The sequence below is a fragment of the Herpailurus yagouaroundi genome, unplaced genomic scaffold (genome assembly GCF_014898765.1).
Source record: "Herpailurus yagouaroundi ecotype Mexico unplaced genomic scaffold, PumYag 142, whole genome shotgun sequence".
Lineage (NCBI taxonomy): Eukaryota > Metazoa > Chordata > Mammalia > Carnivora > Felidae > Herpailurus > Herpailurus yagouaroundi.
The window spans coordinates 25543982-25564158 of record NW_024412397.1 but is presented as its reverse complement, the minus strand read 5'-3'; the positions used below and the strand labels follow the sequence as shown (position 1 = coordinate 25564158).

The 20177-nt window shown below is 41.9% G+C and overlaps 1 protein-coding gene across 5 annotated transcripts in view; it reads right to left on the bottom strand.

Annotated features, from left to right (window-relative positions):
* The window catches only part of DYM (dymeclin), a 360650-nt gene that overhangs the window by 296040 nt on the left and 44433 nt on the right, over positions 1 to 20177 (bottom strand). For 4 of the 5 annotated variants that reach the window (XM_040478872.1, XM_040478871.1, XM_040478874.1 and 1 more), the window contains one exon: positions 3536 to 3588. The exons of the other annotated variant lie outside the window; for it this stretch is intronic. In XM_040478872.1, the coding sequence (XP_040334806.1) occupies positions 3536 to 3588 (53 nt within the window). The remainder of the gene's footprint in view (positions 1 to 3535; positions 3589 to 20177) is intronic. 5 annotated transcript variants of the gene reach the window in all.

The window sequence follows — 20177 nt, the reverse complement described above, 5'->3', positions numbered from 1 at the left end:
AAGAAAGCAAGAAAGCAAGAAAGCAAGAAAGCAAGAAAGCAAGAAAGAAAGAAAGAAAGAAAGAAAGAAAGAAAGGCAGGCCCCTGGGTGGCTCAGTTGGTTAGGCATCTGACTTCAGTTCAGGTCATGATCTCACGGTGTGTGGGTTCGAGCCCCGTGTCAGGCTCTGTGCTGACAGTTCAGAGACTGAAGCCTGCTTCAGATTCTGTGTCTCCCTCTCTCTCTGCCCCTCCCCTGCTTGTGCTCCCTCTCTGTCTCTCAAAAATAAATGTTAAAAAATTTTATAAAAAAATTAAAAAGAAAGAAAGAAAGAAGAAAAAAAACCCCAGAAAGCCCCTGGGAAAAATGAGTATAATGAAAAGAGAGTAGTCTGACATCCAGAAAAAAACAAAGAATGATTAAAAACAAACTAAAAATGAAATAAAAGATGCACTAGAATCTTTACAAAACTGTAATGTATAGAAACACTGAATCAAAGACATAAAGGAGGAAACTCAAGAAAAGAAAGATGATGAAGAAAAAGAAGATACAGGGACACCTGGGTGACTCAGTCAGTTAAACTTCTGACTTCAAGTCAGGTCATGATCTCACAGTTTTTGAGTTTGAGCCCCACATTGGTTGAGCTCGAGCCCCACTTCAAGCTCCACACTGACAGTGCAGAGCATGTGTAGGATTCTCTCTCACCCTCTCTCTCTGCCCCTCACTCGCTTGTGCCCCCTCTCTCTCTGAAAAATAAATTAATTTGAAAAAGAAATTTTATTTAAAAAAGAAATTATAGGGGCGCCTGGGTGGCTCAGTCAGTTAAGTGTCCGACTTCGGCTCAGGTCATGATCTCACGGTCTGTGGGTTCGAGCCCTGCGTCGGGCTCTGTGCTGACAGCTCAGAGGCTGGAGGCTGCTTCAGATTCTGTGTCTCCCTCTCTCTCTGACCCTCCCCCCATTCATACTCTGTCTCTCTCTGTCTCAAAAATAAATAAACATTAAAAAAAATTTTTTAAGAAATTATATTAAAATTATATTAATTATGATAAAATTACATTTAAAAAAAGAAAAAGAAAGATACAGAAAGCAAAAACAGTCCAAGCTGACTGTTAACAGGTGATCCTAAGTTGGGGGAGAAGAAACCCAAACATAAGGAAAATCAAAACCATAACTAAAGAAAACTTTGGAACTGAAAAGACTTTAATAAGCCAATAAAAAAAACCTCATCAAATTTCAGGCAAAATCAAAAAGAAAAAAGTATAATGAGAAACACTTAATCATAATGGTTAATGAAAAAAGTGTAATAAACAAAAAAGCAAAAAAAAAAAAATTACGATCTTCAGACTTCCTCTCCAGTAACCACTTTCTTAAACCATATACAAAAATAAATTTGAAATGGATTAAAGACCTACATGTAAGACCTGAAACCATAAAACTCTTAAAAAATACATAGGCAGTAAATTTGGAATTCAGTCTTAGCAATATTTTTTGGATCTGTCTCCTCAGGCAAGGGCAACAAAAGCAAAAATAAACAAGTGGGACTACATCAAACTAAAAAGCTTCTGCACAGCAAAGGAAACCATGAACAAAATGAGAAGGCAACCTAATGAATGGCAGAAGAGATCTGCAAATGACATATTCAATAAGAAGTTAATATTCAAGGGGTGTCTGGCTGGCTCAGCTGGTGTACCACGTGACTCTTGACCTCAAGGTGGTAAGTTTGAGCCCCATGTTGGGTGTAGAGATTACTTGAAAATAAAATCTTTTTTTAAAAAAAGTTCAGGGGCGCCTGGGTGGCGCAGTCGGTTAAGCGTCCGACTTCAGCCAGGTCACGATCTCGCGGTCCGTGAGTTCCAGCCCCACGTCGGGCTCTGGGCTGATGGCTCAGAGCCTGGAGCCTGTTTCTGATTCTGTGTCTCCCTCTCTCTCTGCCCCTCGCCCGTTCATGCTCTGTCTCTCTCTGTCCCAAAAATTAAAAAAGTTCATATTCAAAATATGTAAAGATTTCATACAACTCAACACCAAAAAAATCCCACATCTGATTAAAAAATAGGCCGAGGGGGGCACCTGGGTGGCTCAGTCGCTTAAGTGTTTGACTTCGGCTCGGGCCATGACCTCACGATCCATGAGTTCGAGGCCCACATCGGGCTCTGTGCTGACAGCTCGGAGCCTGGAGCCTGCTTCAGATTCTGTGTCTCCCTCTCTCTCTGCCCCTCCCCTGCTCACACTGTCTCTCTCCCTCTCAAAAATAAACATTAAAAAAAAATTAAATAAAAATAGGCTGAGGACTTGAACAGACATTTTCCCAAAGAAGACATACAGATGGCCAACAGACACATGAAAGGATGCTCAGTATCACTCATCATCAGGGAAATGCAAATCCAAACGACAATTAGGTATCACCTCACACCTTTCAGAGTGACTAAAATCCAAAAGACAAGAAATAACGAGTGTGGGTGAAGATGGGGAGAAACGGGAACCCTCTTGCACTGTTGGTGAGAATGCAAACTGGGGCAGGCACTGTGGAAAACAGTATGGAGGTTCCTCAACAGATGAAAAATAGAACTACCCTATGACGCAACTCTTTCTAGCCTTTATCTGAAGAAAATGAAAACACTAACTTCAAAAGACCTACGTGGCCCCAGGTTCACGGCAGCATCATCTACAATAGTGAAGGCATGGAAACAACCCAGGTGTCCGTCGATAGATGAATGGATAAAGTAGAGGTGATATATACATACAAGGGAATATTACTCCACCATAAATAAGAATGAAGTCTTGCCATTGGTGGCAACATGGATAGACCCAGAGGGTACTGTGCTAAGTGAAAAGTCTGAGAAACACCAATACTGTGTTATTTCACTTATATGTGGAGTCAAAAAAAAAAAAAAAGAAAAGAAAAAACAAACAAAACAGACTCATAAATATAGAGAACAAAGTGGTAGCTAACAGGTGGGGCGGGGGGTGGAATGGGTGAAACAGGTAAAGGGGATTAAGAGGTACAAACTTCCAATTATAAAAGAAGTAAGTCGCAGAGATGATCAAGTCCAGCATAAGAAATACAGTCAGTAATACTATTATAACTGTGTATGATGACAGATGGTGACTAGACTTATTACGATGAGCATTTTGTGATATATATAAATGTCAAATCAAGATCAAATCACTATGTTATACACCTGAAGCCAATGTAACACTGTCCAACTATTCCTCAATTAAACACCAAACAAAACAAGCTAAAACAGTCTGTGGTTTAGGAGAGTCTATTACCACCACTGCAAGTGAGCAAGCATGTGTCTTACTGCTCTTGACCAAATGGTACCTTCTAGCGGCCCCAATGAGCACCATGAACAGGAGTAAATATTACTAAATATAATCATCCAGAATATATCACTTCATTAATTTAATTCATATTACACTACCAAAACTTGTAACAGAAATTTTTAAATAAATGCCACCCATACACACACACACACACACACTCACTCACTCATTCACTCACTCACTCACTCACTCACTCACTCACTCACTCACTCACTCATTTTGCCCCTTACCTAAAGACCTGCAGACTGAAACAGTTGCTTCCTCCAAGAGCTTCAGCTCGGTGCTGGAGGGAGAGAAGAAAAGGTAATTAATAACTACAATGCTAAATAGGTACACACTGACCAGTTAAAGGAATAAATAAAATAAAGAGGAGAAAAACAATTTAGAAGGAAAATAGGATGTACCATGATAAACAATAAAATCACAAATTTTATTGGGTGGCTCAGTTGGTTAAATATCTGACTCCAGCTCAGGTCATGATCTCATTTTGTGGGTTCAAGCCCCAAGTCGGGCTCTGTGCTGACAGCTCAGAGCCTGGAGCCTGCTTCAGATTCTGTGTCTCCCTCTCTCTCTGCCCCTCCCCCGCTTGCACTTGGTCTCTCAAAATAAATAAAAACATTTAAAAAAAAATAAAAAGACAAAATGAAGTTAAGCTTCTGTTTTCGACATAATTAGAAAATGTACTCAGAGAGTACCAATCATGGGGTTAGAGTTATTTGAAAAAAAATGCCATTATTTTTAGGAGAAACATGAAGTCTCATGATACCTGCAATACCTTTAAATAGATCAACAAATAAAGGAAGAAACAAGGCAAGAAAAGCACGAGAACACATACATAAGCTTCAATAATTTATAAACAAAGAAACACAGAAACACACAGAGATAGATATGAGTGACACGGAGACAGGAGGCACAGACAGAAACAGACATAAAACTCGGAAAAAAACACAGGGGAAAGTTTTATGACACTGGATTAGGCAATGATTTCTTGGATATGATACCAAAAACACAGACATTAAAAGAAAAAAATATGTAAGTTTGACTTTATCAAAATGAAAAGCTTTTGCGTATCAAAAGATACTATCTCAGGGTGAAAAGCCAACACAGCAGAATGGGAGAAAATGTTTGCAAATCATCTATCTGATAAAAGACTGATATCCAGAATATACCAAAACAAAAACAAAAACCTCTGACTCAACAAAAAACCAAACAACTCAATTTAAAAATGGGCAAAACTTTAAAGAGACATTTCTCCAAAGAAGACATACAAAAGGCAATAGGTATATAAAAAGATGTGCAACAACACGATTCATCAGGGAAATGCAAATCAAAACCACAATGAGATACTGCTTTCACACCTATTAAAATGGCTACTTAAAAAAAAAAAAAAAAAAAAGGAGAGGGAGAAGGTAAGTGTTGGAGGAGATCTAGAGAAATGGGGACCTTCGTGCATTATGTAAAATGGTGCTGGTGCTTTGAAACAGAGTATGGCAATTCAGCAAAACGTTAAATATAAAATTACTGTGTGATCCAGCAATTCCATTTCTGGGTATACAGATACCCAAAAAGGACTGAAAGCAGGGACTCAACCTGATATCTGCACATCACATTCACCATCACTCATAACAGCCAAAAGTAGAAACAATCAAAATGTCCATCAATGGGTGAATCACAGTACAAAGTGTGGTACATTCATACAGTGTAACATCATTCAGCCTTAAAAAGGAAAGAAGTTCCAACACGTGCTACAACACAGATGAACCTGGAAGACATTATGCTGAGTGACACAAACCAGCCACAAAAAAAGGAATACTGCATGATTCCACTTACAGAAGGCCCCTGGAGTAGTCAGATTCAGAGAGACAGAACAGCAGTTAGTGGCGCTGAAGGCGGGGGGAATGGGGAGTTAGTGTTTAATGAGTCGGGTTTCAGTCTGGGAAGATGAAAAGTTCTGGAGACGGATGGTGGGTCAAACAACAATGCGAGTGTATTTAATGTCATAGAAGCACACACTTAAAAATAGTTAAGGTGATCAATTTTATGTTGTGTTTTGCCACAATTAAAAAAAAAAAGTGCATTCCAATTCCAGCTCAACTACTTACCAGCTACGTGACTTTGGACTAATTTCTTAACCCTTTATGTCTTAGTTTCCTTCTATATAAAACAGAGATGATAAATAATTGTACCTGCTCCAAAAGACAGCGTTATCATTAAATTACATAATATGTTATGAAGTGCTTGGAACGGTATCTGGCACAGAGTAAAACCTAATAAATGATCGCTATTTTTGATTCCAAAATGTAGTGGGTTCCTCCCTCCCCCGGTTAATTAAAATAATGCTTTATGTTATATTTTTCAAAGCACCTTAAAATTTATTAGTACATTTAAATCCCATGACAACCTCTTCTTTTTTTTTTTTTTATATTTATTTCGAGAGCATGAGAGGGAGTGAGTGGGGACGGGGCGGAGAGAGAGAGGGAGAGAAAGAATCCCAAGCAGGCTCCACGCTGTCAGCACAGAGCCCGACACAGGGCTCAATCTCAGGGACCATGAGATCCTGACCTGAGCCAAAATCCAGAGTCGGTCGTTTAACCGGCTGAGCCACCCAGGCGCCCCATGACAACCTCTTCTGATAAGCAGAAGCTATAAACCCTCTTTTTTTTTTTATGTACACAGATACATACGAAATGTATTATTAAGACTGATTTCGCCTGCTTCACTTCTCTAATGTGGCTGTTGGAAAACTTTAAATGACCTGTGTCTCACCTTGTATTTGCAGGAGAGCTGCTCCGGAACCTGTCTCCTGACAACGGAAGGCAGTGTCACGTCTAAGAATTGTAAGTATTATACACACGCACAAAGCTGGAACCCACTTGCTACTTCAGCAAACATGCCATTACCTTAAGATTCTCAAGTTATAGGGGCGCCTGGGTGGCTCGGTCGGTTGGGCGTCCGACTTTGGCTCAGGTCATGATCTCACGGCTCATGGGTTTGAGCCCCATGTTAGGCTCTGTGCTGACAGCTCGGAGCCTGGAGCCTGCTTGGGATTCTATGCCCCCCTCCCTCTCTGCCCCCCCCCCCCCCGCCTTCACTCACGACCTCCCTACCTCCACTCATGCTCTCTTTCTCTGAAAAATAAACAAACATTAAAAAAATTATTTTTTTAAAGAATCTCAAGTTATACTCACATTCAAAAAGATAAATATCTTGTCAAAGTTAAATCTCTAAGTTGCTCATTGGAGGTTTTTTTAGCCAAAATAACCTAGAAATAATGCTATAATAAAGCATTTGTGGGTCTCTGGGCTTTATCACTGTATTTTTATTTACAAAAATAGTTTTAGGGTCTGCCCACCTCACAGTGTCTATCAACCTGATGTCCCCATCCCTTTCTTCCATCTTCCCCCCTACCCCCCAGGGGTGAGGAGAGCCAGACAGGCTTGTTCAGCAAGACCCCACTCCCTGGCCACTGCTGACTCAATCAGAGACAGACATTTGGAATGTCTGGGGAATTTGGAACTGGAACGGAAAGAAAGGTTTTCCATACAACTAGAATATGGCTGCAAAGCTGAGAGTTATGGGAAACCATCCTCTATCCACTGAGAAGCAGAGAAAGCAAGTTAGTAAGAAAATAGAGAAAATGAATAAGAGAGATTTGAGGAAAGAAGCAGAGATGAACAGAGCAATTAAAGGATTCCTGCTGGCCTTCCAATTCTTGGGGCCAGCTCTTCCCAAAGCCTGTCTGTGTTCTTGATCTTGGATTCAATGAGACATCCCTGTCTCTTCATCACATATGCCCCTCTTTCTGCCATATGCCAAATCAAATTGATTCTTGTTAATAACCAAAAGAGTTCTTATTAATAAATCACTGTGGTCAGATTTAATAATATACACTTGTTGGCAAGAAGTAGAAACTATGAATTACTCAGTTTATTGGTTACTCAGGCAAAAAAATAAAAGTAAAGAGGTATAAATGCAAAAGACTGTAAATAGCTTTATGAGTTTAATAACTAGACCACACGCATAAAATCTGTTTCGGTGGTGTTTCAACTTTCCTCAGTCAATAACACTCTCTTAAAACTGGATGGAACCAAGAACTTCAATTATATACATGTGGCTACAGCCTTCAAGACCTTCTAAGCTTGTTCAATCAGCAAACACTGCCTGGGCGCTCAGGATATGCTGGGTTCCGTGAAAGATGCTATCTCAGCCCCCAGGTTACACGGAGGAATAAAGAAGCAGCTAGACTATTTGGTGGGGTGGGGGGTTGGGGGGGAAACACCAAGATCAAGCCCAGCCCTGTATGTAAGGTCCTAAGAGGTGCATCCTAGGGTAGGTGCAACCTACCCTAGGAGCGGTCAAGGAAGGCATCCTGGAGGAAGTAACCACAAGAGAACTCAGTCTGGCAGACATCAGGAGAGGGCTTTCCAGACACGACGGACAGCGCATGCAAATCATCACAGAGAGCCTGGCACGTTCTGGAAAGCAGAGGTTCGTCTACACTGGAGAATGGCAAACTACAAGACTAGAAAAGTAGGTACTAGATGGCTGGAGCATAGAGTTCAGTTCTTTAACCTGTTTTCAACAGAAGGGTATTGGATGTTCCCAAAACAGGGTTCTGATTTTATTTTTAATACAATATTAGCCTGAAAAAAGGATCAATTCAACGTCTGTTACCGAGGCTGGTTTGGACATCACTTCCTCCAGGAAATCTTTGATCGTCTAAGACCAGGTGAGAAGCCTGGTTTCAGCCCCCAAAGCACCCACTTATAAAAGCGAGTACTCGGTAGCAACATTGCCCAATTCTTTGTCTGTGCCCCGCTCCACTCCAGGATTGTGGACTCCTTGCTCATCACGGCGTTCCCAGCCTGGTACAAAGCAGGCACATAATAAAAATGTACTGAGTGAATGAATGCCATCGTCAGATACTTCATCAGAGGACAAAGTTCATTACTTCCCCTTGTTCCTCAAGAAACACTTCACACTCTCCAGCCCTCAAGGCAAGGCCTGCCCCGAAGTTTAAATTTTATTAAACTATTTTTAAATACTTATTTAATTCCAGGTGTGGAAAAAGGTATCCTTTCGAAGCAGTCTGATTTCTTGGATGAAGAGATAAGAAAAGCTGGGAATTATCCCACCCCCACGTCTCTTGGAAAGCCCCCTCTGGTGGTTAAGGCAGCCAGCACCTGCCCTCCTGTGATCAGGCCCATCAGGCCTGGGTCCCCCCACACACGGAACGACCTGGAAGAGTCCCGTTTCACTGCCACCACCTCAACAATCGCCACCTCGGGCGTCTCCAGCGCTGGGAGTATGAGCAACAAGAGAAGAGGGAACGTGTCTCATTCACCCGCCGCGCCTGGTGCCGTGGTTCGGCCGGAACACTTGAGTAATGACCTAGTAAATCAAAGATCCACGGAGCTCTGCTGTCGTAGTGCACACGCTGTGGTCTCCGCACCCTGAAGCGTTACTTTCTTCCGCAAAGAAAACCAGCCAGGCACACCCCTGCCAAAAGCAACATGCCGACCCTTCTACTAGAATCCCCCTTCCTCTCATCCCTCCACCCTCCCCATTTTCTAAACTTCTTGGAACATTTTAGGAATGATCTTCCTTCTCACTTGCTTGATTCAGAGCCAAAATGAGGTGGTAAGCGACTGGGGTGGCTGGTAACTGTTGCTGTGCATTATAGGCATCGATGCACGGGGCTGTTTTAGTTAAACAGATGAACTCAGATGTTCTGGCACCAGGCAACTGACAAATCATCATTTGCAGTAAATAAAAGTAAAATGGTGCTGCAAAACATGCCAATGTTTCCAAGACAATTACAATTAGAAACCGAATGTCGTTTCTGAAGGCGAATTTGGGGCACTGGGAGCGTGCAAAAAGGGGGCGAGAGGGCAGCAAATACTTACACCAGTACAGGTTCAATACATTAGTACTACACAGAGTATCTTAAACTCCACGACGCCCAGGTCGATATTTTAAATGTCAATGACGGGCGATTAAGGAGAAATACTTAAAACCAGTCATCAAACTTTCGCTAAATGAAGTAAACTCTAGACAAACAACCATACTGATCCGACGATCAGGTGCGGCTCTGTCTGCGGCCATCCTTCTATGTGATAAGGTATCACACTCCTCATGCCTGGGGCTGGGCCACTACTCCAGCAGCAACACATGGGAGTCACGGGAGTCTCCAGGTTGCCGGTGACACGCTAAACAATGAGGCCTAAGGCCGTGGAGAGATAGTCCCAAGAATTACACTCACGCATCACAAGAAAATGTGTAACTGCTCCAGGGATTTTCCCAGTTTTAAGAACCTTCACTGGACTTCACTGAAGATAATTCGGCAATGAAGCAGTGACTAAAATTTTCACAACCACAGGCAAGTTCTTAAACATTACAACTGCCATTTCTGCTCCCTTTCTTCCTTCCTTTGATTCTCATGAAGAGAATCTCCCTAAGGAGAACCCTTACCGACTTCAACCTCACACTCTCCACACGCTTGTGGGAGAGCTTCTGAGACAAAATTCCCCAGTGAGTACCGGTAACACAGCTCAATGACTGCCAAGTTACGTCTCAGATCGTCCACACGCTCTACGCCGCCTCTGCGGAATGTACTAACATACAGCAAAACCAAGTGAAATAGCTACGAAGTGTAGGCAGCACCGAAGAGTGGCACGGCAGAGGAGAGTGAAGAACCTCCATGTCGCGTTAGGGAGTTTGGATTTCATCCTGCATTCCATGGGAAGCTACTGAGCACAGAATCAAAAACACAGCGAACTCTTAGAGCAGCAGCCAAGGTAGCCAAGTGTACAACAGTAAAATGACTACAACCATCTTGAGATTTTTAGACAAAAAAAAAAAAAGAATAACCCTAATGCCTCTGGTGACACGTGAGAAGCCTGATCGTGCACTCACAACAACACTGCAATTAGCCAATGAGACCAAGTGTTGGGCCAGCAAACATAGATAAATCACTAACTTAACTGTGACTAAAGGAGAACACAGTCAAGTGCATAACGCTTAAAATTTTTAGTTTAATTCCGCTAAAACGATACACCAAATTGGAGCGCTGGGAAGGAACACCAACAGGAAGAACACAGAAGGCCTCTGTCGCCACTAGATTCACAGGCCGGTCATTTTCAATACTTTTGCATCAGGTATACCACCTCTCAACTTAGGTGTTCCCATCAATTACCAAACTCACATACACTGGCACTTGAATTTCCAATCATGTGGTCTGTTAATGAAAGCAATGTACACGCATAATGGGAAGAGTACATAGTTTGAAGCCACGTATTTAAGTGCCAGCTTCCTTGTTTCCTATTGGTATAAGCTTATACCAAAGTCACTTGGTATATATAAGCAATATCAAAGTTACTCTGAGAGAGTCTCGGTTTCCTCGTCTGTAGAACGGAGAGAAAGATACCACCATCTCGCAGGACAGTTGTAAGGAATAAACGGCAAGGTATGGAAAGTGCTCAGCACAGAGCTCAATGGAAGTCTCCTAACCCACCATGACAACAAAACCATGTGTATTAAAATATCAAATTTGCATATATTACTCCTTACCACGCCTTACAAGTAATTTGCCAGTCTTCCCCGCCATGGCACAGAAGGGAAGTATAAAACAAAATTCAGCAATTTCTGAAGTAGTCTTATACTTGTTGTGTCAAACAAGGGTAGGTGATTGGCTTTGATTTTATTTACACTAGTGTTCTACCATAGAAGAACAACCCCAGTGGAGTGCCAAGGAAGTCAACAGTCCTTATTCACCTAGGAAACTTCTCAATCAATATTAAGCAACTTCTTTTTTTTTTTTTAATTTTTTTTTTTCAACATTTATTTATTTTTGGGACAGGGAGAGACAGAGCATGAACGGGGGAGGGGCAGAGAGAGAGGGAGACACAGAATCGGAAACAGGCTCCAGGCTCTGAGCCATCAGCCCAGAGCCTGACGCGGGACTCGAACTCCTGGACCGTGAGATCGTGACCTGGCTGAAGTCGGACGCTTAACTGACTGCGCCACCCAGGCGCCCCAAGAAACTTCTAATAAGTGGCAGAACAGGCTTACCTAGGTAGTTTTTCTTTTTTTCTTAACATTTATTTATTTTTGAGAGAGAGAGAGAGAGAGAGGGAGTGTGAGGGAGTGTGAGGGAGGGTGAGGGAGGGTGAGGGAGGGAGAGAGAGAGAGCACAAACAGGGGAGGGGCAGAGAGAGAGGGAGACACAGAACCTAAAGCAGGGTCTGGGCTCTGAGCTGTCAGCACAGAGCCCGACACCCAACTTCAAGTCACAGACCACGAGATCATGACCTGAGCCGAAGTCAGATGCTTAACCGACTGAGCCACCCAGGCGCCCCAATTTTTCTTTTTTTAAGAGAATGGTTTTTATTTTTTTTATTGCAAAACTGAACCATGCTAAAGACATGCACACCTATCAGTGCTGCTTAAAAAAAAAACAAGTGACAACACCAAAGGCCGGCAAAGATGAAGAGAAACAAAGATCATATATAAAATGATGTAGCCATGAGAAAACAGTTTGGCAGTTTTGTACAGAACCAATTATGCACCCGGTAACTGCACTTACCATGCTGAGTATTTTATCACCTCACTATGCTGTATACCTAAAACCAACAATATGACATCAACTGTACTTCAATGAAAAATAAATTCTGAGGCGCCTGAGTGGCTCAGTCGGTTAAGCGTCTGACTTTGCCTCAGGTCATGATCTTGCAGTTCATGGGTTCAAGCCCCACATGGGGCTCACTGCTGTCAGCACAGATCCCGCTTCGGATCCTCTGTCTCCCTCTCTCTCTGCCCCTCCCCGATGTGCACTATCTTTCTCTCAAAAATAAATAAAAACATTAAAAAAATAAATTTAAAATGATAATACATTTTTTTAAAAAAGAAACCTCAACTTGCAAAAAACTGGAAACAATCCAAATGTCCTCCAATGGGTCATTGTTTAAACAAACTATGGTACATACACAACATAGGCTACTACTCAGCAATAAAAAGCAATAAAAATGAACTACGGATATACAGACTAACTTGAATGGGTCTCAAGACTATCCTGAGTGAAAAGAGTCAATCTCAAAATGTTTAATATTGTATTATGCCATTTACATAACTTCCTTGAAATAACAAAATAACAGAGATTGAAAACTGATCAGTGGCTACCAGGAGTTAGCGATGAGGGGGCAGGGTGATGAGTGTGGCTATAAAGGCAAAGCACAGGGTGCCCTGTTGGGATGAAAGAGGTGAGCATCTTGACTGTGGCAGTGGTAATACGAGTCTACACATGTGATAAAAACTGTATAGAGCTATAGATACACACACAAGTGAGTGCATATATAGAATTGCTGAAATCCCGAGCACCTTTGTGGATTGTACCAATGTCAGTTTCCTGGCTTTGGCACTGAACCGTAGTTATGTGAATTGTTAACGCTGGGGGAGGTGAGTGAAGAATGCAAGAGACCTCCCTGAACATTTTTAGCAACCTCCTATGCATCTGTAATTATTTTAAAATAACAAATTTTAAAAACTGGATCATAAACATAAAGCTACACAAACCTATACAAGAACTATACAAATATACACATTTTTTAAATACACACTTATACACAACTTTGCTTGAATAGATTACACTATATATGAGCTTTTTTTTATAACTGGCTTTAACCACTTAATATGCTGTGAATCTCCTCCCCTTTCTATAAACATATGATCATTTTTAAGGACTGTAATGTTACAGTGTGCAGATGCATTATTTTTATTTTTTTTATCTAATTTCCTTACTCATGAACATTTAGATTGTTAGCAATTTTCTTTCATAAACATTGCTATGACTGTCTTTATACATGTATCTTTCTACACATTCTTCTGAACATGTCCAATTATCTCCTTAACATAAACTCCAGAAGTGCAGTTGGTAGGCCAATGAACCCTTCTGTTCTGATGAATATTGCATATTACACTGTAGAAAGATTTCACCAATTACCACCCACCAAAAACGCATAACTGTGGCTTATAAACTCACACATATTCCTAAATTTGCAAAATTACTAGCCCAGATCTTTTAACACCAAATCCAGTGATCCTAATACTCAGATAAGCATATGTTGACCAAAAGCAAGCTAAGAGCCTTTATCACATTGAATTTTTTCCCCTCTAAAATGGTCTACTGGGAGGAATTCATTAAGGATGTGATGTCCGGTAAATTATTACCATGCCACTGTAAATTCAAAGCAAATTTTATTCAACACCACCTAAGTTCTTTCATCATACCAGGAAGTCAATTTTTGTATTAAATAACATGGGGGTACATCAAGAACTGCTGTATAGAGAGTTTACGACTTCTTTGGATTTAAACTCTGAAGTTACGATCCTCTGACAAAGAACTCTGGCTGTAACTTCAAAATGGTACAGTGAAAGGGATACGGAAATGTTCAGATGTGGGGCGTCTGTCTGGCTGGCTCAGTTAGTAGAGCACGCAACTCTTGACCTTGAGGTTTAAGTTCAAGCCCCACGCTGGGTGTAGAGATTGCTTAAAAATAAAAATCTTTAAAAAAAGGAGGAGAAGGAGAAGGAGAACAGGAAGGAGAAGAAATGTTCAGCTGTGATAGAAAAAGAAAAATATTGGCAAATATTAAGTAAAAAACTGTGGATATTTTGGGGGCACCTGGGTGGCTCAGTCGGTTGAGCATCTGACTTCAGTTCAGGTCACGATCTCGCGGTTTGTGAGTTCGAGCCCCGCAACGGGCTCTGTGCCGACAGCTCAGAGGCTGGAGCCCGCTTCGGGTTCTGTGTCTCCCTCTCTCTCTGCCCCTCCCCTGCTCTCACTCTGTCCCTCTCTCTCAAAAATAAATAAACATTAAACAACAACAACAAAAAAAACTGTGGCTGTTTTTTTCATTATAAAAACAATCAACCATATCAGCCACTTATACAGAAAATATCTCCAAATATCTTCAGCCGTAATTCACGAAGTGACAGGAGAGACGGGAAACAACCTTGTCCCTGATGGTTAGGTATCTGCTCTCCACAACCACCTCACCGAGATCCCGACATTAGCTGGTAAATGAAAGAACAAAAGGGCCAGAGCTCGGTGTGAGGGCACACGTCCCTGCATTCACCAACACAGTGCCACTGCGAGACGGAGAGCGGTTTCCACAACTGACCAATAAACAAGAAAGAACATTGGTTGGCAGGGGAAAAAAAAGCCAATTTCAAATGAGGCCTGTAGTTCAAGAATTCAAGGTTCTGCAACCAAAATAAATATATAAAAAGGGTCATCTAATAAACCAAATACCTCTTCCTGTTAATTGTCACGCATGAAAATATGGAAGAGTTATTTACCACCATATTTTAGTCAGCTGGTGTACGAGGTCAGCCAGGCTACGGCTGCCAAGCAAAACACTCACCACTGCAGCTCCCAGGGGCAGCGCATTTAGGCTGATGACTGAGCTGACCTGTGACCTGTGTCATGGGGCCAAGAATACCCACCGGAAGGACCTGTCTGTGGCCCTCAAGTGGTTTCTACGATCCAATGTGGCTCCCCCGCCACAATGCCCCCGACTCTTCCTTCTCTTTTCTACCAACCCATCTGTGTCATCCTTCATCCGGCCACACTCTGGATTTTGAGTAACATAAGAGGTACCAATGGATGCTGCCAGGCCATGGTGCTGGCCCTCGGGGATTAAAGCAAGAAAAAAAGGTTGAATAAACACGATCTTAGAAAAGAGATTACCAGTTGGTTGTAAAACAACACTGCAACCTAAACACAGTCTTACCATACTCTCAAATACAGAAGTATGTGGGTTCCCACATAAAAGCAAGGGTTTTTTTGTTTTTTTTTTTAAGCTTTTACACTACAGAGAAAAATATTTTTTTAACTAAAAATGTGACTTCATTAATTTGAACTCCACTAATTTAGAATTTCGGCTGTTTGGCTAAAATGGAGGTTAAACTGACTTTCATGCTGTTTTTTAAACAAAGCACTTCAACGAGGGAGAAGTTTTAGGACAAGCGTTGTTTAATGTCTACAAAAGAGGGGTGCCTGGGTGGCTCAGTCAGTTAAGCGTCCACCTCTTGATTTCGGCTCAGGTCATGATCTCACGGTTCCTGGGTTTGAGCCCCACATCAGGCTCTGTGCTGACAGTGTGGAGCCTGCTTGGGATTCTCTCTCTCTCCCTCCCTCCCTCCCTCCCTCCCTCCCTCCCTCCCCCTTTCTGCCCCTCCCCTGCTTGTGCCCTCTTTGTCTCTCAAAATAAATAAACTAAAAAAAAGGGAAAGTAATGTTTAAAAAAAAAAACTTCTACAAAAGAAGTATGTTTAAGGACTTTAGCATATTAATTGTTGATATGCAAATAAATTTGCTGATTAGAATTTGCAATGTGTATAGACCTAGAAACTATTCAAAGTTGTCTCACCATGGTCATTTCACTTGATTGCTTTCCAAAACCCCAAGAAGCTGCCTGACAAAACAGGGGTATTCTCATTTTATAGGCAACAGAAACAGAGAAGCCAAGTAGCTTGCCCAAGATCACAATGTAGGAATAAACACATCTTATATCTAATATTCTTACAATATGAATAGTATTTAGCTTTTTTATTACAGTAAACCCACAGGACATCAATCTAAAACACTCCCACTAACTACTTGGAATTTCTATACATACCTAAAACAAGTTGTGCCACACACGTATTATCCAGCACAAAAATTGTATGTTATGATTAAAATCATGTAAAGCTTATGTGAATGGTAAGAAACTAAAGGAAACAGAAAGTTTTAAGCCTAATTAGGAAAGTGGAAGGATGTCAGATGGGACTTTTTTGTAACTGTTAGAAATCATAAACTATACTTTGGTCAGGAAGCTAAATTTTTAAATTATATATTCCCTAATTCACAGCTTTCAGCAATTTAGACTGGTTTTATTTCACTTTTAAGCACACCCATCTCATATATGAATCTCAATAATGACAGATGACAAATTCATAGTTCAAATCATATTTAATGAAAAGCTGATGGACAGAAAGCTGTTGGGGTAAATTATACACAGCTTTCTGAACAATCAAACTATAATCATGAGGTTCAAAAAAGAAACTGAAAATGCTTATGTCCCTTTCACTGAGGATTTTGCCATAAAATGATTTCAAAATTGACATTATATTGATACTATCTCTTTCAGCCCACAGCACACACATTCTGACAAATATGTAATGTTTTGCCAGTTTAAAACACAACCTGAGTAAATAAACAAGTAACCATTCAGCAAAGTATGGAAGCATTCCTAAAGACTTTTCTTTCCCTTAGCAAAGAGAAAACTGCAGAAATCATTCACAAAACTAACTAGAATCAGCCCATTCACTGGTTCAACTATGGGAAAGGGAATGTTTCAAAAGGGCCCATTCATTGGAAAAAGCCAAAGGCTAAAAACTGCATATAAATTTATGATAGCAATTTTGAATGCGCCAAGCAGGACCTAAAAGGTGTTTAGATTCATGGGATTCACAGAGAATCCTATATGTTGCCATTCAACTGCCAGAGTGAAAGGAAGCATAACTATTAAAATGTCACAGTTTCGGGGCGCCTGGGTGGCGCAGTCGGTTGAGCGTCCGACTTCAGCCAGGTCACGATCTCGCGGTCCGTGAGTTCGAGCCCCACGTCGGGCTCTGGGCTGATGGCTCGGAGCCTGGAGCCTGTTTCCGATTCTGTGTCTCCCTCTCTCTCTGCCCCTCCCCCGTTCATGCTCTGTCTCTCTCTGTCCCAAAGATAAATAAACATTGAAAAAAAAATTAAAATGTCACAGTTTCAGCAGCCACCATGCAAGATAATACTGTCTGTATTTTCACAAGAAAGTGACAGAAAAAATGACTTGAAAATCCAGATGCTACCCAACACAGCGGGGAAAGGAAGGAAGGGAGTCCTCGCAGTAAAAGGCACTTGCCCCTCATTTTCATGTTTTAAACAAGGCTAGTTCTACTGCCCCCATTTCCACTTTTAGTCTGAGGGAGAAATCATCAACCCCGGGCAAACTCACGCATCTTCTAAAGTGATCTTGCATAGAAGGGGATAAATGAAAGAACGGGAAATAAAGGTTTTGACTCAAGATGTGAAAACTGACCTTCTTTCGGCCCCTCGACGGGAGAAAATAAGGTGCCAAAAGAAGTCTCAAGTTATTTATTCCCTTCGCGAAACACCGAGTATGTGACCCTGGTCACCATTCAACTACACCAACAGCAGAGCAGACGGCTTCAACTTGAAACAGCTAATGAAACTGAACAGCAAGCATGCCAAAGGGAATAAAGGCACAGGAGCAGACACAGGCATCAAAAATTCAAAGAAAAAAAAATGCTGCAATCACTGAATTGTTTCTGTCAGTTAAAACCATGTGACCTAATTCAATAAAAGACTCTCTTCCTGTTTCTCAGCTGAGGGAACATCAAGAAACTCGGAGGAAGGATCATTCAGGCAGCTCACTGCAAACAGGAGGAAGTCACACTCCACTCAAGGCCAGGCTAAATGGGGACAGCCTACCCATGCTGTAAACAATGTAATCCTCACAATTACATTGTGTATAACGGCCCTCAGACATAAAGTACCTGTTATTGTGACCTACTGTGCTTTGAAAGTGCTCCAAAACGTGAACAGATGATCTGGCGATTCTGTGCTCCAAGATCGTCATACAATTTGATGTTGTAGCTCTTTCACCATTATGTGAATTCGTCTGCGATTCTGCTTCCAAATGGAGACTGTGTACCATGAGGGCCCACAGAATCCAGCTCTGGAGCTACAGAAACTGGGTGTAAACCTGGTTCCCGTCAGCCTCGAGCCAGGTGAGCCTGGACAACCCCCGAGGTCTCAGTGGGTCACGTGCAGACCCAACCTCACAGACCTGACAAGTGATCTACACATGGATAGGAACCTAAGGCAACAAGCCCAGCACCTGGCCACGCAGTACGTGTGCAATAAACCACTGCTAAATGAATGATGACGTGTACGTTAGCCGAGTCTCTTGGCTGAACGTACGTAGTTTCTTATAATGTAAGAGGGATCCCTGGAAAAACAAAAAACAAAAAAACAATCACAGTGGTGACTGGAACCTAACAATGCTGAACAGAAATGGAAAACATTTATTTTTATGTTTTTTAATTTTTTTTTTTTTTTTGAGAGAGAGAGAGAGAGTGAGAGCATGCACGCGTGAGCGGGTAAGGGGCAGAGAGAGAAGGAGACAGAGAGTCCAAAGCAGGCTCCACACTGTCAGTGCAGGGCCCGACGTGGGGCTTGAACCCACAAACTGTGAGATCCTGATCTGAGCCGAAGTCAGACACTCAACCAACTCAGCCATCCAGGTGCCCCCAAAATGGAGACCTTTTTAAAAAGAATATGTAAGTACAACAAACTGAAGTTCAAATGAACATGATGTGATGGGGCACCTGGGTGGCTCAGTCAGGAGAGCATCTGACTCTTGGTTTCGGCTCAGGTCACCATCTCAGGGTTGTGGGATCAGGCCCCACATCGGGCTCTGCACTGAGCGTGGGCTTGGGATTCTCTATCTCTCTCTCTCTGCCCCTCTCCCCTGCTTGTGTTCTCTCTAAAATAAAAAAGTTAATTAATTAAGAAAATACGATATGGTATGTACATAAAATGGACATTATTCAAGCTAAAAAGGAAATTCTGACACGTGCCACGTGGATGAAAGTGAAAGAAGCCAGACATGAAATGACAAATGTTATATGGTTGCACTTATAAGAAGTACCTCAAAGAGGCAAATTCACAGAGACAGAAAGTACAACAGAAGTTACCAGGGGCTGGGAAAGGGGCAATGGGGGGTTAGGATTTAATTGGTACCTAGTTTCCGCCTGAGATGATGAAAGAGTTCTGGAAACATACGCTGGTGGTGACTGTACAACACGGGGAATGTATTTGACTGAACCACACACTCAGAAACAACGGCAATAGTAAATTTCACGTTATGTAAATTTTACCATAAGAAATCAGACTGTGAGTAAAATCTTTCCGTAGTATAGAAGAGTTAGTAAGTCTAACAGACTAGACTCCCCTCTCAAATGCCAGCAGTAAAACGTGCTCGTCTCTGGAATACCATGCAACATAAAAAGTCTCGAACGTGGCCAAAGTCCCATGTTTCCCTGCTAACTGTTCTGCCTCCTGCCATTCCACTGCCATGTACGACTTCCTCCTGCGGCAGGTGCAGGCTGGTACCTGCTGTTCCCTCTACCTGGAATATTCTTTCATTTGCATGGCTCAGTCCCTGGTTTCGCTACTGTCTCTACTTAAATGCTGCTTCCCCAGAGACCCTCTATCTAAAGAAATCTCTTGCTTGTATTTGCTCCCATTCTGTCACTCTCCACGACTTTGCTCTGCTTTATTTTTCTTCACTGCACTTGGCATTTTCAGAAATGATTTTATGTATTTATTTCTTTATGTATTGCCCATCTCCTCCACTAAAATACAAACTATAAGAGGGCAGGGACTTCATTCCTCATGTTCACATAAAGACTTCCAGCCTTCAAAACAGTGTCTCATGAAGACAGGGCACTCAGTAACTATTTTTTTGATAAATAAACTTTAAAAATTCACAATTACTGAAAAGGAAATATGTCATATAGAATATATTAATTTGGGGCATCTGGCTGGCTCAGTCAGTGTAGCATGCGACTCTTGATCTCAGGGTTGTGAGTTCACACCCCACACTGGGTGGGTAGAGATTACTTAAAAATAAAATTAAAGGGGCGCCTGGGTGGCGCAGTCGGTTAAGTGTCCGACTTCAGCCAGGTCACGATCTCGCGGTCCGTGAGTTCGAGCCCCGCATCAGGCTCTGGGCTGATGGCTCAGAACCTGGAGCCTGTTTC